This window comes from Pan paniscus, chromosome 12 (genome assembly GCF_029289425.2).
Source record: "Pan paniscus chromosome 12, NHGRI_mPanPan1-v2.0_pri, whole genome shotgun sequence".
NCBI lineage: Eukaryota > Metazoa > Chordata > Mammalia > Primates > Hominidae > Pan > Pan paniscus.
Window position 1 is genome coordinate 29,341,579 of NC_073261.2, and position 17,445 is coordinate 29,359,023.

General features: G+C 38.0%; 1 protein-coding gene across 3 annotated transcripts in view; it reads left to right on the forward strand.

The window, feature by feature from the left end:
• The window catches only part of TSGA10 (testis specific 10), a 151,615-nt gene that overhangs the window by 50,504 nt on the left and 83,666 nt on the right, over nt 1–17,445 (forward strand). For all 3 annotated transcript variants that reach the window (XM_014343887.3, XM_014343885.3, XM_008970983.4), the window contains exons 10-11: nt 10,731–10,846; nt 13,326–13,480. In XM_014343887.3, coding sequence (XP_014199373.1) covers nt 10,731–10,846; nt 13,326–13,480 — 271 coding nt within the window. The remainder of the gene's footprint in view (nt 1–10,730; nt 10,847–13,325; nt 13,481–17,445) is intronic.

Below are 17,445 nucleotides of genomic sequence, written 5' to 3' on the forward strand. Positions count from 1 at the left end.
TGCATGGTTTTGAAGGTTCCTTTTGGAGTTGATTTCCAATTTTATTCAACTGTGGTCAGAGACAGTACTTGATATAATTTAAATTTTCTTAAATTTATTGAGACTTGTTTGGTGGCCTACGATATGGTCTATCTTGAAGAACATTCCATGTGCTAATGAATAGAATGTATATTCTGTGGTTGTTGGGTGGAATATTCTGTAAATACCTGTTAAGTCCATTTGGGTATAGTCCTGTACTAGGGTATAGTTTAAATCCATTGTTTCTTTGTTGACTTTCTTTCTTGATGACCTGTCAAGTGCTGTCAGTGGAGTATTGAAGTCCCCCACTATTATTGTGCTTCTGTCTATGTCAATTATTAGGTTTAGGAGTAATTGTTCTATATTTAAGATTGTGATACCTTCCTGTTGGACAAGGCCTTTTATCATTATATAATGTCCCTCTTTGTCTTTTTCAACTGCTGTTGTTTTCAAATTTGTTTGTCTGATATAAGAATAGCTACTCTTGCTTGCTTTTGGTGTCCATTAGCATGGAATGTCTTTTTCCACCCCTTTACCTTAAGTTTATGTGAATTCTTATGTGTTAGGTGAGTCTCTTGAAAGCAGCAGATACTTGTTCAGTGAATTATCAATTCTGCCATTCTGTATCTTTTAAGTGGAGCATTTAGGCCATTTACATTCAATGTTTCTATTGAGATGTGACATACTATTCTATTCATTGTGCTATTTACTGCCTGAATACCTTGGTATTTATGTATGTATGTATGCATGCATGCATGTATGTATTTACTTACTGTGTTGTTTTATAGGTCCTGTGAGATTTATGCTTTAAGGAGGTTCTGTTTGATGTATATCGAGGATTTGTTTCAAGATTTAGAGCTCGTTTTGCAGTTCTTTGTAGTGCTGGCTTGGTAGTGGTATATTCTCTCTGCATTTGTTTGTCTGAAAAAGACTCTTTCCTTCATGTATGAAGCTTAGTTTCACTGGATACAAAATTAATGGCTGACAGTTGTTTTGTTTAAGGAGGCTGAAGATAGGACAACAATTCCTTCTAGCTAGTAGGGTTTCTGCTGAGAAATTTGCTGTTAATCTGAAAGGTTTTCCTTTATAGGTTAGCTCATGCTTTTGCCTCATAGCTCTTAATATTCTTTTCTTTGTCTTGCCTTTAGATATCCTGATGACTATGTGCCTAGGTGATGATCTTTTTGTGATGAATTTCCCAGGTGTTCTTTGAGCTTCTTGTATTTGGATGTCTAGGTCTCTAGCAAGGCTAGGGAAGTTTTCCTCAATTATTCCCCCAAATACGTTTTCCATACTTTTAGATTTCTCTTCTTCCACAGGATGCCAGTTATTTTTAGGTTTGGTTGTTTAACATAATCCAAAACTTCTTGGAGGCTTTGTTCATTTTTTTAAAATTCTTTTTTCTTTGTCTTTGTTGGATTGGGTTATTTTGAAAATCTTGTCTTCAAGCTCTAAAGTTTTTTATTCTGTTTGTTCAGTTCTATTGCTGAGACTTTCCAGTGCATTTTGCATTTCTGTGTGCCCTTGATTTCCAGAAGTTGTGATTGTTTTTTATTTATACTACCTATTTCACTGAAGATTTCTTCCCTCATATCTTGTATCATTTTTTTATTTCATTAAATTACACTTTGCCCTTTTCTGGTGCCTCCTTGATTAGCTTAATAACTGACCTTCTGAATTCTTTTTCTGGCAAATCAGGGATTTCTTCTTGGTTTGGATCCATTGCTGGTGAGCTAGTGTGATTTTTTGAGGGTGTTAAAGAACCTTGTTTTGTCATATTACCAGAATTGTTTTTCTTGTTCCTTCTCATTTGGGTAGGCTATGTCAGAGGGAAGATCTGGGGCTCAGGGGCTGCTGTTCAGATTCTTTTGTCCCATGGGGTACTCCCTTGATGTAGTATTCTCCCTCTCTTCCTAGAGGGATGTGGCTTCCTGATAGCCAAGCTGTGTGATTGTTATTTCTCTTCTGTATCTAGCCACCCAGTGGGTCTACCAGGTTCTGGGCTGGTACTGGGGGGTGTTTGTACAGAGTCCTGTGATATGAACCATCTTCTGGTCTCTCAGCCATGGATAGCAGCACCTGCTCTGGTGGAGGTGGCAGGGGAGTGAAATGGACTCTGTGAGGGTCCTTGGTTGTATTATTGTTGTTTATTGCACTGGTTTTGTGCTGGTTGGCCTCCTGCCAGGAGGTGGCACTTTCAAGAGAGCATCAGCTATGGTAGTATAGGGAGGATCAGGTGGTGAGTGGGGCCCCAGAACTCCCAAGAGAATATGACCTTTGTCTTCAGCTACCAGGTGGATAGAGGAAGACCCTCAGGTGGGGCAGGGTTAGTCATGTCAGAGCTTAGATTCTCCTTGGGTGGGGCTTGCTACCACTGCTCTGGGGGATGGGAGTGTGGTTCCCAGGTCAACGGAGTTATGCTCCCAGGAGGATTATGGCTGCCTCTCCTGTGTCATGCAGGTCACTAGGGAAGTGGGAGAAAGCCAGCAATTACAGGCCTCACCCAGCTCCCATGCAACCCAAAAGGCCAATCTCACTCCCACTGTGCCCTCCCCACCAACAACACCAAGTTTGTTTCCAGGCAGTGGGCAAGCAGGGCTGAGAACTTGCCCCAGGCTACCAGCCTCCCAGCTGAGAAAGCAAGCAGGGCTTTCAGGTTTTGTGCCACCCCTCCTGCCCGCATCTGCACTTGAGCTTCACCTCTTTCCCTGAGTTCTGTCCAAGAAAGTTCACATTTGGTTGAATTGTTACAAAATTCAGTTGGAAGTTTCCTTCTCCCTGTGGTCTTTTCCCAGTTCCTCTGGCAGCCCTCCCCAAGGACCCCTGTGAGACAATGTCAGAGATGGCTTCCCTGGGGACTGAGAGCCCATAGGGCTCTTCCCGCTGCTTACTCTACTCCTGTATTTCGCTTGGCTCTCTAAAGTGTCTCAGCTCCAGGTAAGGTCAAATCCTTCTCCCGTGATCTGGACCTTCAGTTTCCCCAGTGAAGGTGTGTGTTCAGTGGTGGATGATCCCCTTTTCCCACTTTCCCACTTTGGGCACTCAAATTATTTGGGCTGTCTCTCAGGTCCTGCAGGAGCAATCCTCTTCCTTCAAAGGGTCTGTGGATTCTCTCGGCTTTCCTAGTATGTTCCTGCTGTAGTTCTTGGAGCAAAAGTTCACAATGCGAGTCTCCACACACTGCTTTGTTCGTCTGAGTGAGAGCTTCAAATTAGTCCTGCCTCCTATCTGCCATTTTCCCCACCACAATCCTTTTTTAAAATTGTGAAGTAGTAGTCCATAGTATAGATAAACCACATGCTTTTATTAATACTTTGTTGATAGATATTTGGATTAGTCACCCACTTTTAGCTGTAATTCATGAGTAAGACTGCTGTAAAATTTTTGCATATGCCTTTTATGGGCATATGTTTTTATTCTCTTGAATAAATAAGAGTGGAATTATTGGGTTACATGGTAAGCATGCATTTAATTTCATAAGGAATGATCAGTTTTCCACGTGATTGTGTGATTTTACAGTCCCAGTAACAATTTATAATGCAGCCCTTTTAAATCAGGCCTCTCAGAGAGAATGAGAACTGAGTTCTAATTTGCTAAGATACCTATTGTATGTATAGTAGTCCCCTCTTATCGAGGGGGGATATGTCCCAAGACCCTCAGTGGATGCCTGAAACCACAGATATTAATACTGAATCCTATATGTACTATGTGTTTTTTCCTAAATATACATACCTATGATAATGTTTAATTTATAAATTAGGTGCAGTAAGAGATTAACAACAATAACTAATAATAAAATATAACAACAATAACTAATTATAACCACATATTGTAAAAGTCATGTGAATGTGGTCTCTCTGTTTTCAGTTGACTGTGGGTAACTGAAACCACAGAAAGAGAAACCACAGATAAGAGGGGACTACTACACCGAATTATCATCTCTTAGATTCATAGGAATCTAGAATTGTACTAGCTTTGGGCTATCCTTGAGAGAATTGAGAAAATAGTCACTGAATTAATTTTATCTAGTTCTTTCTCCCACAGAACCCCATGTGAGAAAGGTTGTATAAGAGTTTAATTTGTTCCATCCATATCCTTAGCAACATTTAGTGTTTTCAGTTTCTAATTTTAGCCGTTTTACTGGATGTGAAGAGGTATAATTGTGTGGTTTTAATCTGTATTTTCTTGATTCCTAATGATGTTGAGTGCCTGTTTGTGTGCCATTTATATATCTTCTTTTGTTAAGTGTCTGTTCAATTCTATTGCTCATTTTTTTGCTTGGTGGTTTTTATTGTGTATTTGTAGGCATTATTGTAGCTAGAAGCTGTTTATCTGAAATGTATGATTTTTTTAAACTAGTCTGTGGCTTGTTTTTTGCTTGTAATTGCTTTGTTTTTGATGAACAAAAAATTTTAGTATTTCTTTTTCTAGAGACACTGTCTTATTCTGTCACTCAGGCTGGACAGTAGTGGTGCGATGACAGCTCACTGTAGCCTCAAACTCCTAGGCTCCAGTGATTCTACTGCCTCAGCCTCCTAGGTAGCTGAGAGTAAAGGTATGCGCTACCATGCCTGGCCAATTTAAAAAAAAATTTTTTTTTTATTTTTTGTTCAGACGGCGTTTTACTTTTGTTGCCGAGGCTGGAGTGCAGTGGTGCCATCTCGGCTCACTGCGACCTCCGCCTCCCGGGTTCAAACGATTCTCCTGCCTCAGCCCCCCAAGTAGCTGGGATTACAGGCATGCGCCACTACACCCGGCTAATTTTGTATTTTTAGTAGTGACAGGGTTTCTCCACGTTGGTCAGGCTGGTTTTGAACTCCTGACCGCAGGTGATCTGCCTGCCTCGACCTCCCAAAGTGACGGGATTACAGGCATTAGCTACTGTGCCTGGCGTAAAAAAAATTTTTTTTTTTTTTGAGACGGAGTCTTGCATTGTTGACCAGGCTGGAGTGCAGTGGCATGATCTTGGCTCACTGCAAGCTCTGCCTCCCAGGTTCACGCCATTCTCTTGCCTCAGCCTCCCCAGTAGCTGGGACTACGGGTGCCCACCACCGCACCCGGCTAATTTTTTGTATTTTTAGTAGAGACGGGGTTTCACTGTGTTAGCCAGGATGGTCTCAGTCTCCTGACCTCGTGATTCGCCCTCCTCGGCCTCCCAAAGTGCTGGGATTAGAGGCATGAGACACTGCGCCCGGCCCCCCAATTTTTTTTTTTTTAGACACAGGGTCTTGCTGTTGTCCAGGGTGGTCTTGAACATCTAGCCTCAGTTTTTTGGTAGATTTTATAGGATTTCCTATGTAGATTATCATGTCACCTGTGAATTAAGAGTTTTGCTTCTTTTCTAATCTTAATGCCTTGTGTTTCTTTTTCTTTCCTTATTTACTTGGTAGAACCTCTGGTACAGTGTTCAACAGAAGAATGAGAACAGTCATCCTTGTTTTGCTCCTGGTTTTGGAAGGAAAGCAATTCAGCCTTTCATCTTTGTAATGTCAGCAATAAGCTTTTCATAGATGCCTATTATGAGATTGGAAAAAGTGTCTTCTATTTGTAATTTGCTGAGTGTTCTTAGTAAGAATGGATATTGGATTTTGTCAAATGCTTATTCTGCATCTGTTGATATGATCATAATTATTTATCAGTCTGTTAATATGATGAGTTATTATTGATTAATTTTTAATTTTCAAATTGTAAACCAACCTGGCATGCCTGGGTAAACCCCACTTGGTCATAGTAGATTCTGATTTGGTTGGATTTGATTACCAGGATTGGTTAAAACTTTTAACATACATGTTTATGCTTTCTCCAAAAGCATTGTAATTTTACATTTTATGGTTAGGTTTTTTGTGTATGGTGTCATGTAGTGGTCAGAGTTCTTTTTTTTCCACAAAAGAATACAATTGTGTTTTTTGGTTTGTTTTTGTTCATTTTATTTTACTTTTCAACTTTTAAGTTGAGGGGTACATGTATAGGTTTGTTATGTAGGTAAACCCCTGTCATGGGTGTTTGTTGTACAGAATATTTCATCACTCAGGGCAATGCAGTTGTTTTAGCACCAATTGTTTCCTTTCCCCATTGGATTGCTTTGGTGTATTTATTGAAAATCGATTGACCATATATCTGTGGTCTATTTCTGTGCTCTGTATTCTGCTTTATTAGTCTGTTGATCCGTAGACTAATGCCATACCATCTTGAATACTGTAATAAGTCTCAAAGTCAGCTTTGGTAAGTCTTCTACATTTATTTCTTGTTTTCTATTTGTTTATCCTTCTACTGAAATTTCTTCAATTTGTTGTCAGTGTGCTAATTCATTTATCAAGTGTATCCATTCTACTATTTACACCATGTATTTTTTTAACTTCATCTACTACATTTCTTATAACTGTTATTTGTACCTTTTTTCCTTGTCTTTTTTCATATTGATAATATCTAGCAGTGTCTTTTATTTAGTTTTTTAAATTTTTCTAGAACCTCCAAAAAAACAACTTTTTTTTTTTTTTTAAAGACAGAATCGACCTCTGTTGCCCAGGCTGGAGTATAGTGGCACAATCACAGCTCACTGCAGCCTTGACCTCTCAGGCACAAGTGATTCTCTTGCCTCAGCCTCCCAAGTAGCTGGGACCACAGACATGTGCCGCCGTGCCTGACTAATTTTTTAAAAATTTCTTATAGAGACGGGGGTCTTCCTATGTTGCCCAGGCTGGTCTTGATCTCCCAGCCTCAAGTGATCCTCCCACATTGGCCTCCCAAAGTGCTAGGACTATAGGCATGAGCCATCATGCCTGGCTTCTCCTTTCTTTTAAATTTTTTTGTGCTAATCAATTTTTTGGATGCATTTTTAAAATTAATTAATTAATTAATTTTGAGATGGAGTCTTACTCTGTCACCCAGGCTGGAGTGCAGTGGTGCGATCTCAGCTCACTGCAACCTCCGCCTCCTGGGTTCAAGCAATTCTCCTGCCTCAGCCTCCTGAGTAGCTAGGATTGCAGGTGCATGCCACTGTGCCCGGCTAATTTTTGTATTTTTAGTAGAGACAGGGTTTCACCATGTTCAGGCTGTTCTCAAACTCCTGACTTCATGATCCACCCACCTTGGCCTCCCAAAGTGCTGGGATTACAGACATGAGCCACCGCTCCTGGCCTGGATGCATTTATTCTAATATACCAGCTTCTGCTTGATTTTGTAATCAGTGTGTTTTGTTTTGTTTCGTTTTTAAGTGGGCATCTCAAATGTCTTATAATTTTGGCCCTGGAACACATTTTCCCATGGAGATATAAGTTATTGTGTAAAACAATGCTTGTGGGTGACTAACAATGTCAGCCTCTTTGAGTTCATGGTATGGTGGGATGGGAGAGACGCTGATGCCATAAAACCACTATCACTTTCTGCCTCATATACACCTGTTTTGTCAGTTTTTCACCCTTTGCTACCCTAGATGAAGAGACATCAGGAGGCTCTATTAGTCTATTCTTGTGTTGCCATAAAGAAATACCTGAGTGTGGGTCATTTTAAAAGAAAGGAGATTTATTTTAGCTTATGGTTCTGCAGGCTGTACAGGAAGCATGGTGCTGGCATTTGCTTCTGGTGAGGGCACGAGACAGCTTGCCATCTTGGTGGAAAGCAAGGGGGGAGCCAGTGCATCACATGACAAGGGCAGGAGCAAGAGAAAAGGGGAGGTCCCAGATTTCTTTGAACAGCCAGATCTCATGTGAACTAACTAGCGAGATCTCACTTATCACCAAGGGGATAGTGTTAAACCATGCATGAGGGACCTGCCCCCGTGATCCAGTCATCTCTCCCCAGGCCCCACTTCCAACATTGGAAATCACATTTCAACATGAGATTTGGAGCGGACAAACATCCAAACCATATCAGATGCATTCCTTAACAGCCTTGGCTGCATATTAGAATCAAATGAGGAGCTTTAAAAAACAATAGTGATGTTGATTCTCATTCCCAGAGATTTTAATTTAATTGGCATAATTGTGCAGCCTAACTCTAGGACTTTTTTTTTGTTTTGCTGCTTTAAAATAATTTCATAATTTGTAGGAAGTTACAAAAATATATAGATAAGTCGATGTATTCCTGTCACCCACTTTCCCACAATGATTACATTTTATATCACTATAGTACAATATCAAAGCCAGAAAATTGACATTGGTACAATGTGTGTGCATAGTTCTGTCATTTTATCACATATGTAGTTTCATGTAACTACTACCACATTCAAGACACGGAAAGTCTATTACCGCAAAAATATCCCTCATGCTACTCCTTTACAGTCACATCTCCTCTTCCCCCACCATGATCCCTAATATCTGACACTAATCTGTTGTCCAACTCTGTAATTTTGTCATTTCAAGAATGTTACAGAAAGAGTCATACAGCCATGATTTTCAAGATTCGCTTGAAAACTCAGAATAATGCCATTGAGATCCAGCCAAGTATTAAATTTTGCTACTTTTTAATATTGCTGAGTAACATTCCATAGTATGAATGTACCATAATTTGCTCAGCTTTTCACCTGGTGAGGGACATTTTGATTTTTTCCAGGTTTCGGCTGTTAAAAATAAGGTAGACCATATGCATTTAATATAATTATTGGTAGGGCTCAATTCTCCATGTTATTTTTGGGGGGTGTTTTTCATTTGTTTCTTTCCTCTGTTTCTCATGTCTCTGTTTTTGTTTTCCTGCCTTTTCATGGATTACTTGACATTTTTTAGAATCCCATTTTTGATATCTGTAGTATTTTTGAGTGTCTATAGATTTTTCAGTGGTTGCTCTGTGAATTGTACTTACTTATCACGATCCACTGGTGTCACATTTTATCAGTTTGCATAAAGTATAGAAATCTTGTCTCCTTTTAAGTCCTTTTATCCTCCCCCATTTATAATTGTCTTAATAGATACAGGTTAATACCTCTTTAGTCTTGGATTTCATCTTTTATTAGGTATTATTTTGTTGAATATTGTCTTTATTCTTCCCTACTGGGATTTTGATTTGGTAAATATTGGACCTTCTTATTCTGTCTTTTATGTCTGTTAACCTCTATTTTGTATTTTTTCATTGTTTTATTTGTGCTCTAATATAGGACCTCTGATCTGTTTTTTTTCCCAGTTTACCAGTTATCTCTTTCACAGTGTCTATTCTGTATTTTTAACTTGTCCACTGAGTTTTGTAATCTTTAAAATTTTGATGTTAGTTTAATTTTGTGAAGTTCTGTTTGGTTCTTTTCCAAATTTGTTGATTATTTTTTTCTTTATATATCCTATTACTTATTTTATGTGTTTGTATTTAAACACATGTATTTCTAAGTTTCTATTTGATAGTGCTGTAGTCTGAAGTTCTTAGGGATCTAATTTAGTTTGTGTGTCTTTTGACTCCCACTAAGGTTGGATTGTTTCTTGATGTATTTTTAAATTTTGAATTATGAGATCATTTTCCATAGGCCTTTGTCTGGGGTTAGTTCTGTGCTTGGGTTGAGAGCATGCCTCCAGAGTTTTGCGAGGGGTTCCTGATTATATGACCAATCAGGAACCAAATTTTATTTTGATGCTTAGATTGAGATTAAGACTCTTTGTTGTGTTATACCCAAGCGAGTTAGAGAAAACGCCACACTTTGAGACGAATTAAGAGTCCTTTATTAAGCCGGTGGCCAAAGAGATGGCTAACGCTCAAAATTCTCTCAGCCTCGTGGAAGGGGCTTGATTAACTTTATACCTTAGTTTAGGAAGGGGAGGGGAGCTCAAATGCAATAATTCTACAGAAGTAAAAACATGCAAGAATCAAAAAAACAAATGGTTACAGAGAGATTAACAATTTAAAAGGCAAATGGTTACAAAAAAAGCAACGGAACCAGGTGCGGGGCTCTAAATCCTTTGTTAGAGTTAGATATGGATGCTATGCTGGACACAGACTCAAGGCTTTATGTTGTTATCTTTTTGAGCAAAATCCCGGGAACTTCACACATTGTTCCAGTACCTTATCAGTTAATTGGGCTCCTTTGAAATGCTGAGGATCTGCTTACACAGGTTAACTCCTTGAGGAAGGGGGTCGGGTAAGGAGCCCTTAATGTCTTGTAAATCAAGGGGCCAAATGGAGTTTGTCCGGCTTTCCCAGCTAAGGGAGAGTCTTATTTATATGGGAAACAAGGCTAGGTAGTTAAGGAGACAAAAAGGGAAAATTTAAAAATAGAGTTAGTAAAAACAAGGTTAGGCATTACAGTTATTATTTTCCTGAGCCTAGCAGCAGTTGACAAGGTGTTTTTCTCTAGTCTGACCTTCTCACTAATGGTATATCTCTCCATATTTACATGGGACACCTTAGTTCTATTTCCTGTGTTGCAGACATCTCTATGGCCTCATCTTGTTTCTGAATTAAAACATAAAACCCTAGGCTATTGAGACAGACAAACCCCAACCAGAGCTAACATAGTAGTTCCTAATCTGATTGCTCTGATTTGGCATTAAGGGACCTAAGGAAGGTATTATGACCAAAATGCTAATAGTAGCTTATGTTGGAGTGGTGGATTGAAGATCCCATCTTACCCTTTATTTTTTAAACTTCCTGGTTTTATAATGAAAATATTAAAACTGTATAAAAATAATAAGAGGAAATAAATATATTAGTGTCCTTAAAAGTTTTTAGATTTAAACACACTACAAGATGACAAAACAAAAATTTCAGAATTAGTTTTATTATTAAAATATTTGCAGACTTTTGTATGAAAACACAGAAAAAGATCTTTCTGATACTCAGCGACACCTTGCTAAGAAAAAATATGAGCTACAGCTTACTCAGGAGAAAATTATGTGCTTGGATGAAAAAATTGGTGAGTTTTTTTCTCTTAATATTACTTTTAGTTTTTCTTAAGTTTGGTAGCAAAGATGTATTTTCTTCTCTTCAGTATAACATAGAAAAACTTGGAAGCAAACCCTTAACTAAGTTTATGAATAAAAAATAGTAGAAAAATTCATTTTTCTTTGACAGCAAAATTTTTTAGATTTAGCACCATAAGTACTTAGTGATAAGTTAAAATTTATCAATGAAGTAATGAAGTAATAGCTAAACTCAGCAGCAACAGTTTGTAAACTTACGATGATAACTTAAATTTGAATTTTTTGTGTAATATTGTAGCTTGTCCATAGCTGCTGTAATGAAACAGTACCTATATATTACTTTTGGTGGAAAGTGTACATATGTTTAGTTATGTCTAGCGAGAACTCACTTATCACCAAGGGGATAGTGTTAGTTATGTCTATGATATTACTGGGGTTTATAGAGAAAGTTACTTTTTAAAAGTTTCTTATTTATGTTTCTTGTTAGTGATCAGTATGAAAATATGGTCATAACTTAATCTTACAGGGTAAAATTTTGGTCAGGGCTGTAGAAGAGCCTATTTTAAAGCAGAGGAAATATTGTTAACACTTGCTATTATATAGTTCAAGAATGTCTGGTATAACCAACTAGGTAGATGGAGATACTATTTATCAAACCAGGAAATATTAAAACAGAAATATAAAAGATAATATTGAAGGAGAACTCACATTTGGGTATTTTAAGTCCCAATAAAGATCTAAGGTAAGCAGCTGAATATTTAAGTTTGTGTCTCAGAAGAGAAAGATACATATTTGGGACACATCAGCATATAAATGATATTTTAAAACCATGAAATTACCTAGGGAAATATAGAGAATGAGGAGAAGAGGATCCAGGACTGAGTAACAAGAAGCCAAAGAAGTAGGAAGAAGACCCAGAAGTGAGTGTTATTTTGGAAGACCAGAAAGCAAAGTGTTTTTAAAAGGGGAGGATATGATCAATTGTCAGATACTTTTGAGAAGTGAAATAAGTGAGGCTAAAGAAAAATATTGATTGGATTTGGCACATTGGAAGATTTGGTAACACCAAAAAAAAGTTTGAATGGAGTGTTGGATGTAGAAGATAGAGTGGGTTGAGGAATAAATGGGAAGTGAAGTCAGGACAGAAAAGAATAGAAGTCTCTCAAGAAGTTTGGCTATTAAAGGGTAGCAAGAAAATAAGGTAATAGTTTGAGTGGGCTGTTAGGTTGATAATTTTTTTAAGCTAGGAGATACTAGAGCTATTTTAGAGATGTATTGATTGTTTGATTGCCAGTGGGAATGAACTCAGATATCAGGACACATAAAACATGTGGGTTGTCTTAAAGGCAATACTGCCTGCAAAAAGAGACATGGTGTATTCTCCAGTACTATATAGATCAAGCTTTTGGCATATGACAATATGGTATTACTTCCCTTAGCACTGCTCCTGGATGGCCCTCACAGGTATTAACCTAGTAGGGATTAACCTAGAAGTCTGTCTAACAGAGCTTCTCTTGTAGAGCTCTAGACCAGTGGTTCTCAAACTTTCATCTGTGTCAGAATCACCTTGAGAGCTAATAAAGATCATTGGAGCCAGCCTCCTTGAAGTAGGCTAGAACCAGAGCTTTTGTGTCTCTAACAGTTTCTGTAGGTAAATCTAATACCTAGAGTAGGTAAACTACTCTAGACGAGTGGTTCTCAATCCTCATTATACATTAGAATCACTGGGGAAAGAAGGAGTTTTTAAAACATAAATTGCTGTGCCCTCCCCCAGAATTTCTGATTCAGTAGGTCTGGAGTGGAGGCATAAGAATGTACATTTCCCAGGTGATGCTGATGGTGCTGGTTGAGAAACCACAGTTTGAAAACTATTCTTCTGTACCAATCATTCAGGCCTTCAACGTTGACATTGGCTTGCAAGAGTTCTCACAGATTGAATCATACTTCCTGGGATGATTTTTTTTCCTAGGAATTTTTGTAACACTACTTTAGAAATACCAGAATATTAGAAGACATTTTACTTTAAAGATGACTTAATTGAATATTTTATTAAGATTTGTTACTTACCAACTTTATATACAACAGTGACTCTAGGCTAGAGGGAGGGGAGGGGAAACTGCAGGAGAGAAATGCCGCAGATTGTTTTGATATTCCACTTACTTCATCCACCCACTCTCTCTTTTCCCATCATACATTAAGTCTACTTTGACAGCTTGCGATGTAGAGCTTTCCTTCACTATTCTAATTCATTGTTATTGTGCTTTTGTGTTTATGCATCATTTAGAGTTTTGTGATTCACTGTAGTTTTTAACCAAAAAAAATTTTTTAATTTGGGATATAGTACTCATTGTTAGTAATTGAATATAATATACATTAGAAGTAAGGAGAAGTTCAAAAAGTACGATAATATGCTTGAAATAGAAAAAAGATTTTATTTTGATTAAAACAACACTTTTATGATTGCATATATAGATAACTTTACAAGGCAAAATATTGCACAGCGAGAAGAAATCAGCATTCTTGGTGGAACCCTCAATGATCTGGCTAAAGAAAAGGAATGCCTGCAAGCATGTTTGGATAAAAAATCTGAGAATATTGCATCCCTTGGAGAGAGTTTGGCAATGAAAGTATGTTCTGAGAACTGTGGTTTATAAGAAACGTTTAAATGAAATGTTAAATGTTAAACTATGGTTTAAAAGAACTAGAATCTGAATAAAATATTCGAATTTTCTCAAATGTTTTTCTAGAAGCTGGAACTTCAAAATCTGACTTTGAAATATTTTAAGATAGTCTTAGGAAGCATGTGTACAAATCTAGTAGCTAATATTTTAAGTTGATTTTTCTATCATGAATTAGTAATTAATATCAACTGACAAGAACTAATTCAGATATCAAAATATAAAGCATGACAATAAAGTAGTGAGACTGATTTCTTCTTAAAAGCATATTTTCAGGTAGTTACCCTTTGTAATTGTGTTTAGAACTAGGAACACTTTTCTTTTTTTCTTTTTTTCAGACGGGAGTCTTCCTCCCTTGCCCAGGCTGGAGTGCAGTAGCGTGATCTCGGCTTACTGCAAGCTCCGCCTCCCGGGTTCAAGCAATTCTCCTGCCTCAGCCTCCCGAGTAGCTGGGACTACGGGTACCCGCCACCACGCCTGGCTAATTTTTTGTATTTTTAGTAGAGGCAGGGTTTCACCATGTTAGTCAGGATGGTCTCAATCTCCTGACCTCGTGATCCGCCCACCTCAGCCTCCCAAAGTGCTGGGATTACAGGCGTAAGCCGCTGCACCCTGCCCTAGGAGCACATTTTTACATCATCCTCAGGCTTTGAGAATAGATCATATAGGGCTGGTGAATAAAGCTGGATGATAACCTCCATTCCACATTTTTGTTGTTGAAAAAAGATGTTGCCGGCCGCGTGCAGGCCAGGTGCGGTGGCTCACGCCTGTAATCCCAGCACTTTGGGAGGCCGAGGAGGGCGGATCATGAGGTCAGGAGTTCGAGACCAGCCTGGCCAACATAGTGAAACCCCCGTCTCTATTAAAAATACAAAAAATTAGCTGGGCGTGGTGGCGGGCACCTGTAATCACAGCTCCTCAGGAGGCTGAGTCAAGAGACTCGCTTGAACCCCGGAGGCGGAGCTTGCGGTGAGCCGAGATTGGGCCATTGCACCCCAGCCTGGGCGACAGTGCGAGACTCTGTCTCAAAAATAAATAAATAAAATAAATAAAAGGTGTTGCCAACAAGGCAGAGATGCTGATATTATTTTCTAGCTTATAAACTGATTCTGAAAGCAGTTCCTAAGCTGTTTTCACAAATATCTTAAGCAAAAGCAGCATCACTGGAATAAGGGCTTTATTAGTTTACTTTATTACTAAGGTAACTAATTCATTAATTTATGTTTCCATCCATCCATTCATTCTTTCAACAAACATTTGTTGACATGTACCAGATGTTATGTTAGAAACTGAGGGTGAGGCAGGGGCATGGTGGCACACGCCTGTAGTCCCAGCTACTTGGGAGGCTGAGGCAGGAGTATCACCTGAGCCTGGGAGGTGGAGGTTGCAGTGAGCCTAGTTTGTGCCATCCTGCTCCAGCCTGCATGACAGAGTAAGACTCTGTCTCAAAAAAAAAAAAAAAAAAAGGTGAATGATCCGCCTTCTCAAAGCCTCTAGTGTAATACGGAGAGAGATAAAGATACTGTTATGATAGAATATATTAAGTGCCATAATGACATATGCACAATGTGTTGTTGGAATTGGGCAAAAACACACCTGATTCCATTAAGTGATGGTGCCTGGACTACCCTGAAAAATGACTAGATAGTAGTCAGGAGAATATTTGAATGACTAGATAGTAGTCATTGAATGACTAGATAGTAGTCAGGGAAAGAAGACAATGAGAAAGGGTGATCCAGACAGGTTGAACAGCTTAAGTGAGAGTCCAGTGGCTTTCATGAGAATTTCATGAGACTTCCTGATAGTTTAGCATGGCCAGAGAACAGGTTGTAGAGAGATAGATATGGGAGGGCAAAGAAAAGATGGGATAGGCATACAGTCCCTTCTCTGCTGTGATGCTCATTGCAAGCTTACAGTGTGTGTATGTGTGTGTGTGTATATATGTATATAACCCATCTCTTCATATATCTATATCTCTATGGGATATATGAAGAGATGGGATAGTTAAGCAAAAAAATCATAAAAGTACATGTGATGTTGAGTGTGAGATCTATCATCATGGATATAGAGGGTCACTGAAATAATGATAATGAAATGTTACAATTAGGTCTTTATTTTATAACAAATATTCTGGCATTTGTAAATTCATATAAAAGATGGATTATAGGGAAATGAGAGTGGTGACAGGGACACTAGTTAAGAAAACAGTGTTGAGAGCTATATTAGAATAGTAGGAGTATCAGTGAGAGAAATAGGTCTCTTAAGGAAGTAAAATTGACAAGGTATGGTTTCTGGCTTAAGAATCACATGGATAGTTCCTATGTATGAAGGAAGAAACAGGAACTAGAACAGGCTTAGAAAGGAAAGTTATTGACATGTTGAGTTTGAATTGTCTTTGGGTTATGTAGGTGAAATATTGAAATATTTAAAGGCTCTTGGACTTTTAGGTTTGGAGGAAAATTTAATTAAAGTTAATAGATTTGGGAATCATGAACATAATTGAGGTCATCAAAGGGCATGAGATGGTAAATACTTGTGGAAAAGGCTGACTCATTGTTTTGAAATTTTAGGTTTTTTAGGTGGAATTTTGCTTCTCATTATATTCAAAACATTTTTGAATATTTAAGCATGATTTCCTTTCACAACACTAACATTTAGAAGCAAAATTCTTCACATCTTTCAAAATCTCATTTTCTTGTGCTATATCTAATATTTCACATTTCTTCCATTCTGTGAACCGCACCAATGTTATATTTCCTTCACAAGCAATATTGAGTTACAAGTCTACTTCAAAATCAAGAACTTTGTATAAGATTTTATGAAAGTAAACACATCCATCCTCTGTAGGGAAAATAACTTGTAAGGTACCATTAGGCAATCAAAAGAGGAAATGTTCTCTACAATGATACCTCAGAGCTGAACTAACAAAGGCTACTCAGTGAAAACTAATACTGTTCATATAGAGATTACAGAAATAAATTAGCATGGAAAAGTCTACATTATAGTGAATAAAGTGATTTTTTTCTAGTATCCATGGTTTAAAAAGATGTTTTACTACTTGCTACCAATTAAAATTAGAAAACTCAATGGCAACTTCATAGATTTTTGGGTAAGAAAAGCCAGAATTATTTGAATAAAGTTATAGTTTATTTTTTCTAAATATACTTAGCACCATCCTGTCCAGACTGAATTTTGACAGTTAACATGAATCTACATCCCTAGTTGGACAACATATGAGGTTGAATAAGAAATATTAAATATTATTTTAAAAAATTGTTAAACCTTGAAGTTGTACAAGGAATACATCTTAGAACATACTGAGGTTGTACAAGGAATGATGGCACATTTGAGAAATGGTGGTATTAGGGTCATATTAAGAGAAAAATAGGCTAAGAGTATATGTTATTGGATTCAACCCAGAAATTTTGTTGCCCTGGATACTTTACAATGTTTCTAGAGAATTTTTTTTTAAGATGCACTTATATTGATAAAGTGAAGCCCTTTTTAGGCTTATCAAACATATTTTAAGGTTAATCAAGAAAGGACTTTTTTTTTTTTTTGAGACGGAGTCTCTGTCACCCAGGTTGGAGTGCAGTGACACAATCTCAGCCCACTGCAACCCTCGCCACCCGAGTTCAAGTGATTCCCTGCCTCAGTCTCCTGAGTAGCTGGGATTATAGGCGCCCACCACTGCACCCGGCTAATTTTTGTATTTTCATTAGAGATGGGGTTTCACCATGTTGGTCAGGCTGGTCTCAAACTCCTGACCTCGTGTTCCGCCTGCCTCACCCTCTCAAAGTGCTGGGATTACAGGCATAAGCCACTGCATTTGGCCTCAAGTTAGGACTTTCAAAAGCACTAGTTCAACTAGCTTTTCATAATTTGCTTAGAAATGTATTAAATTATATTTCAAA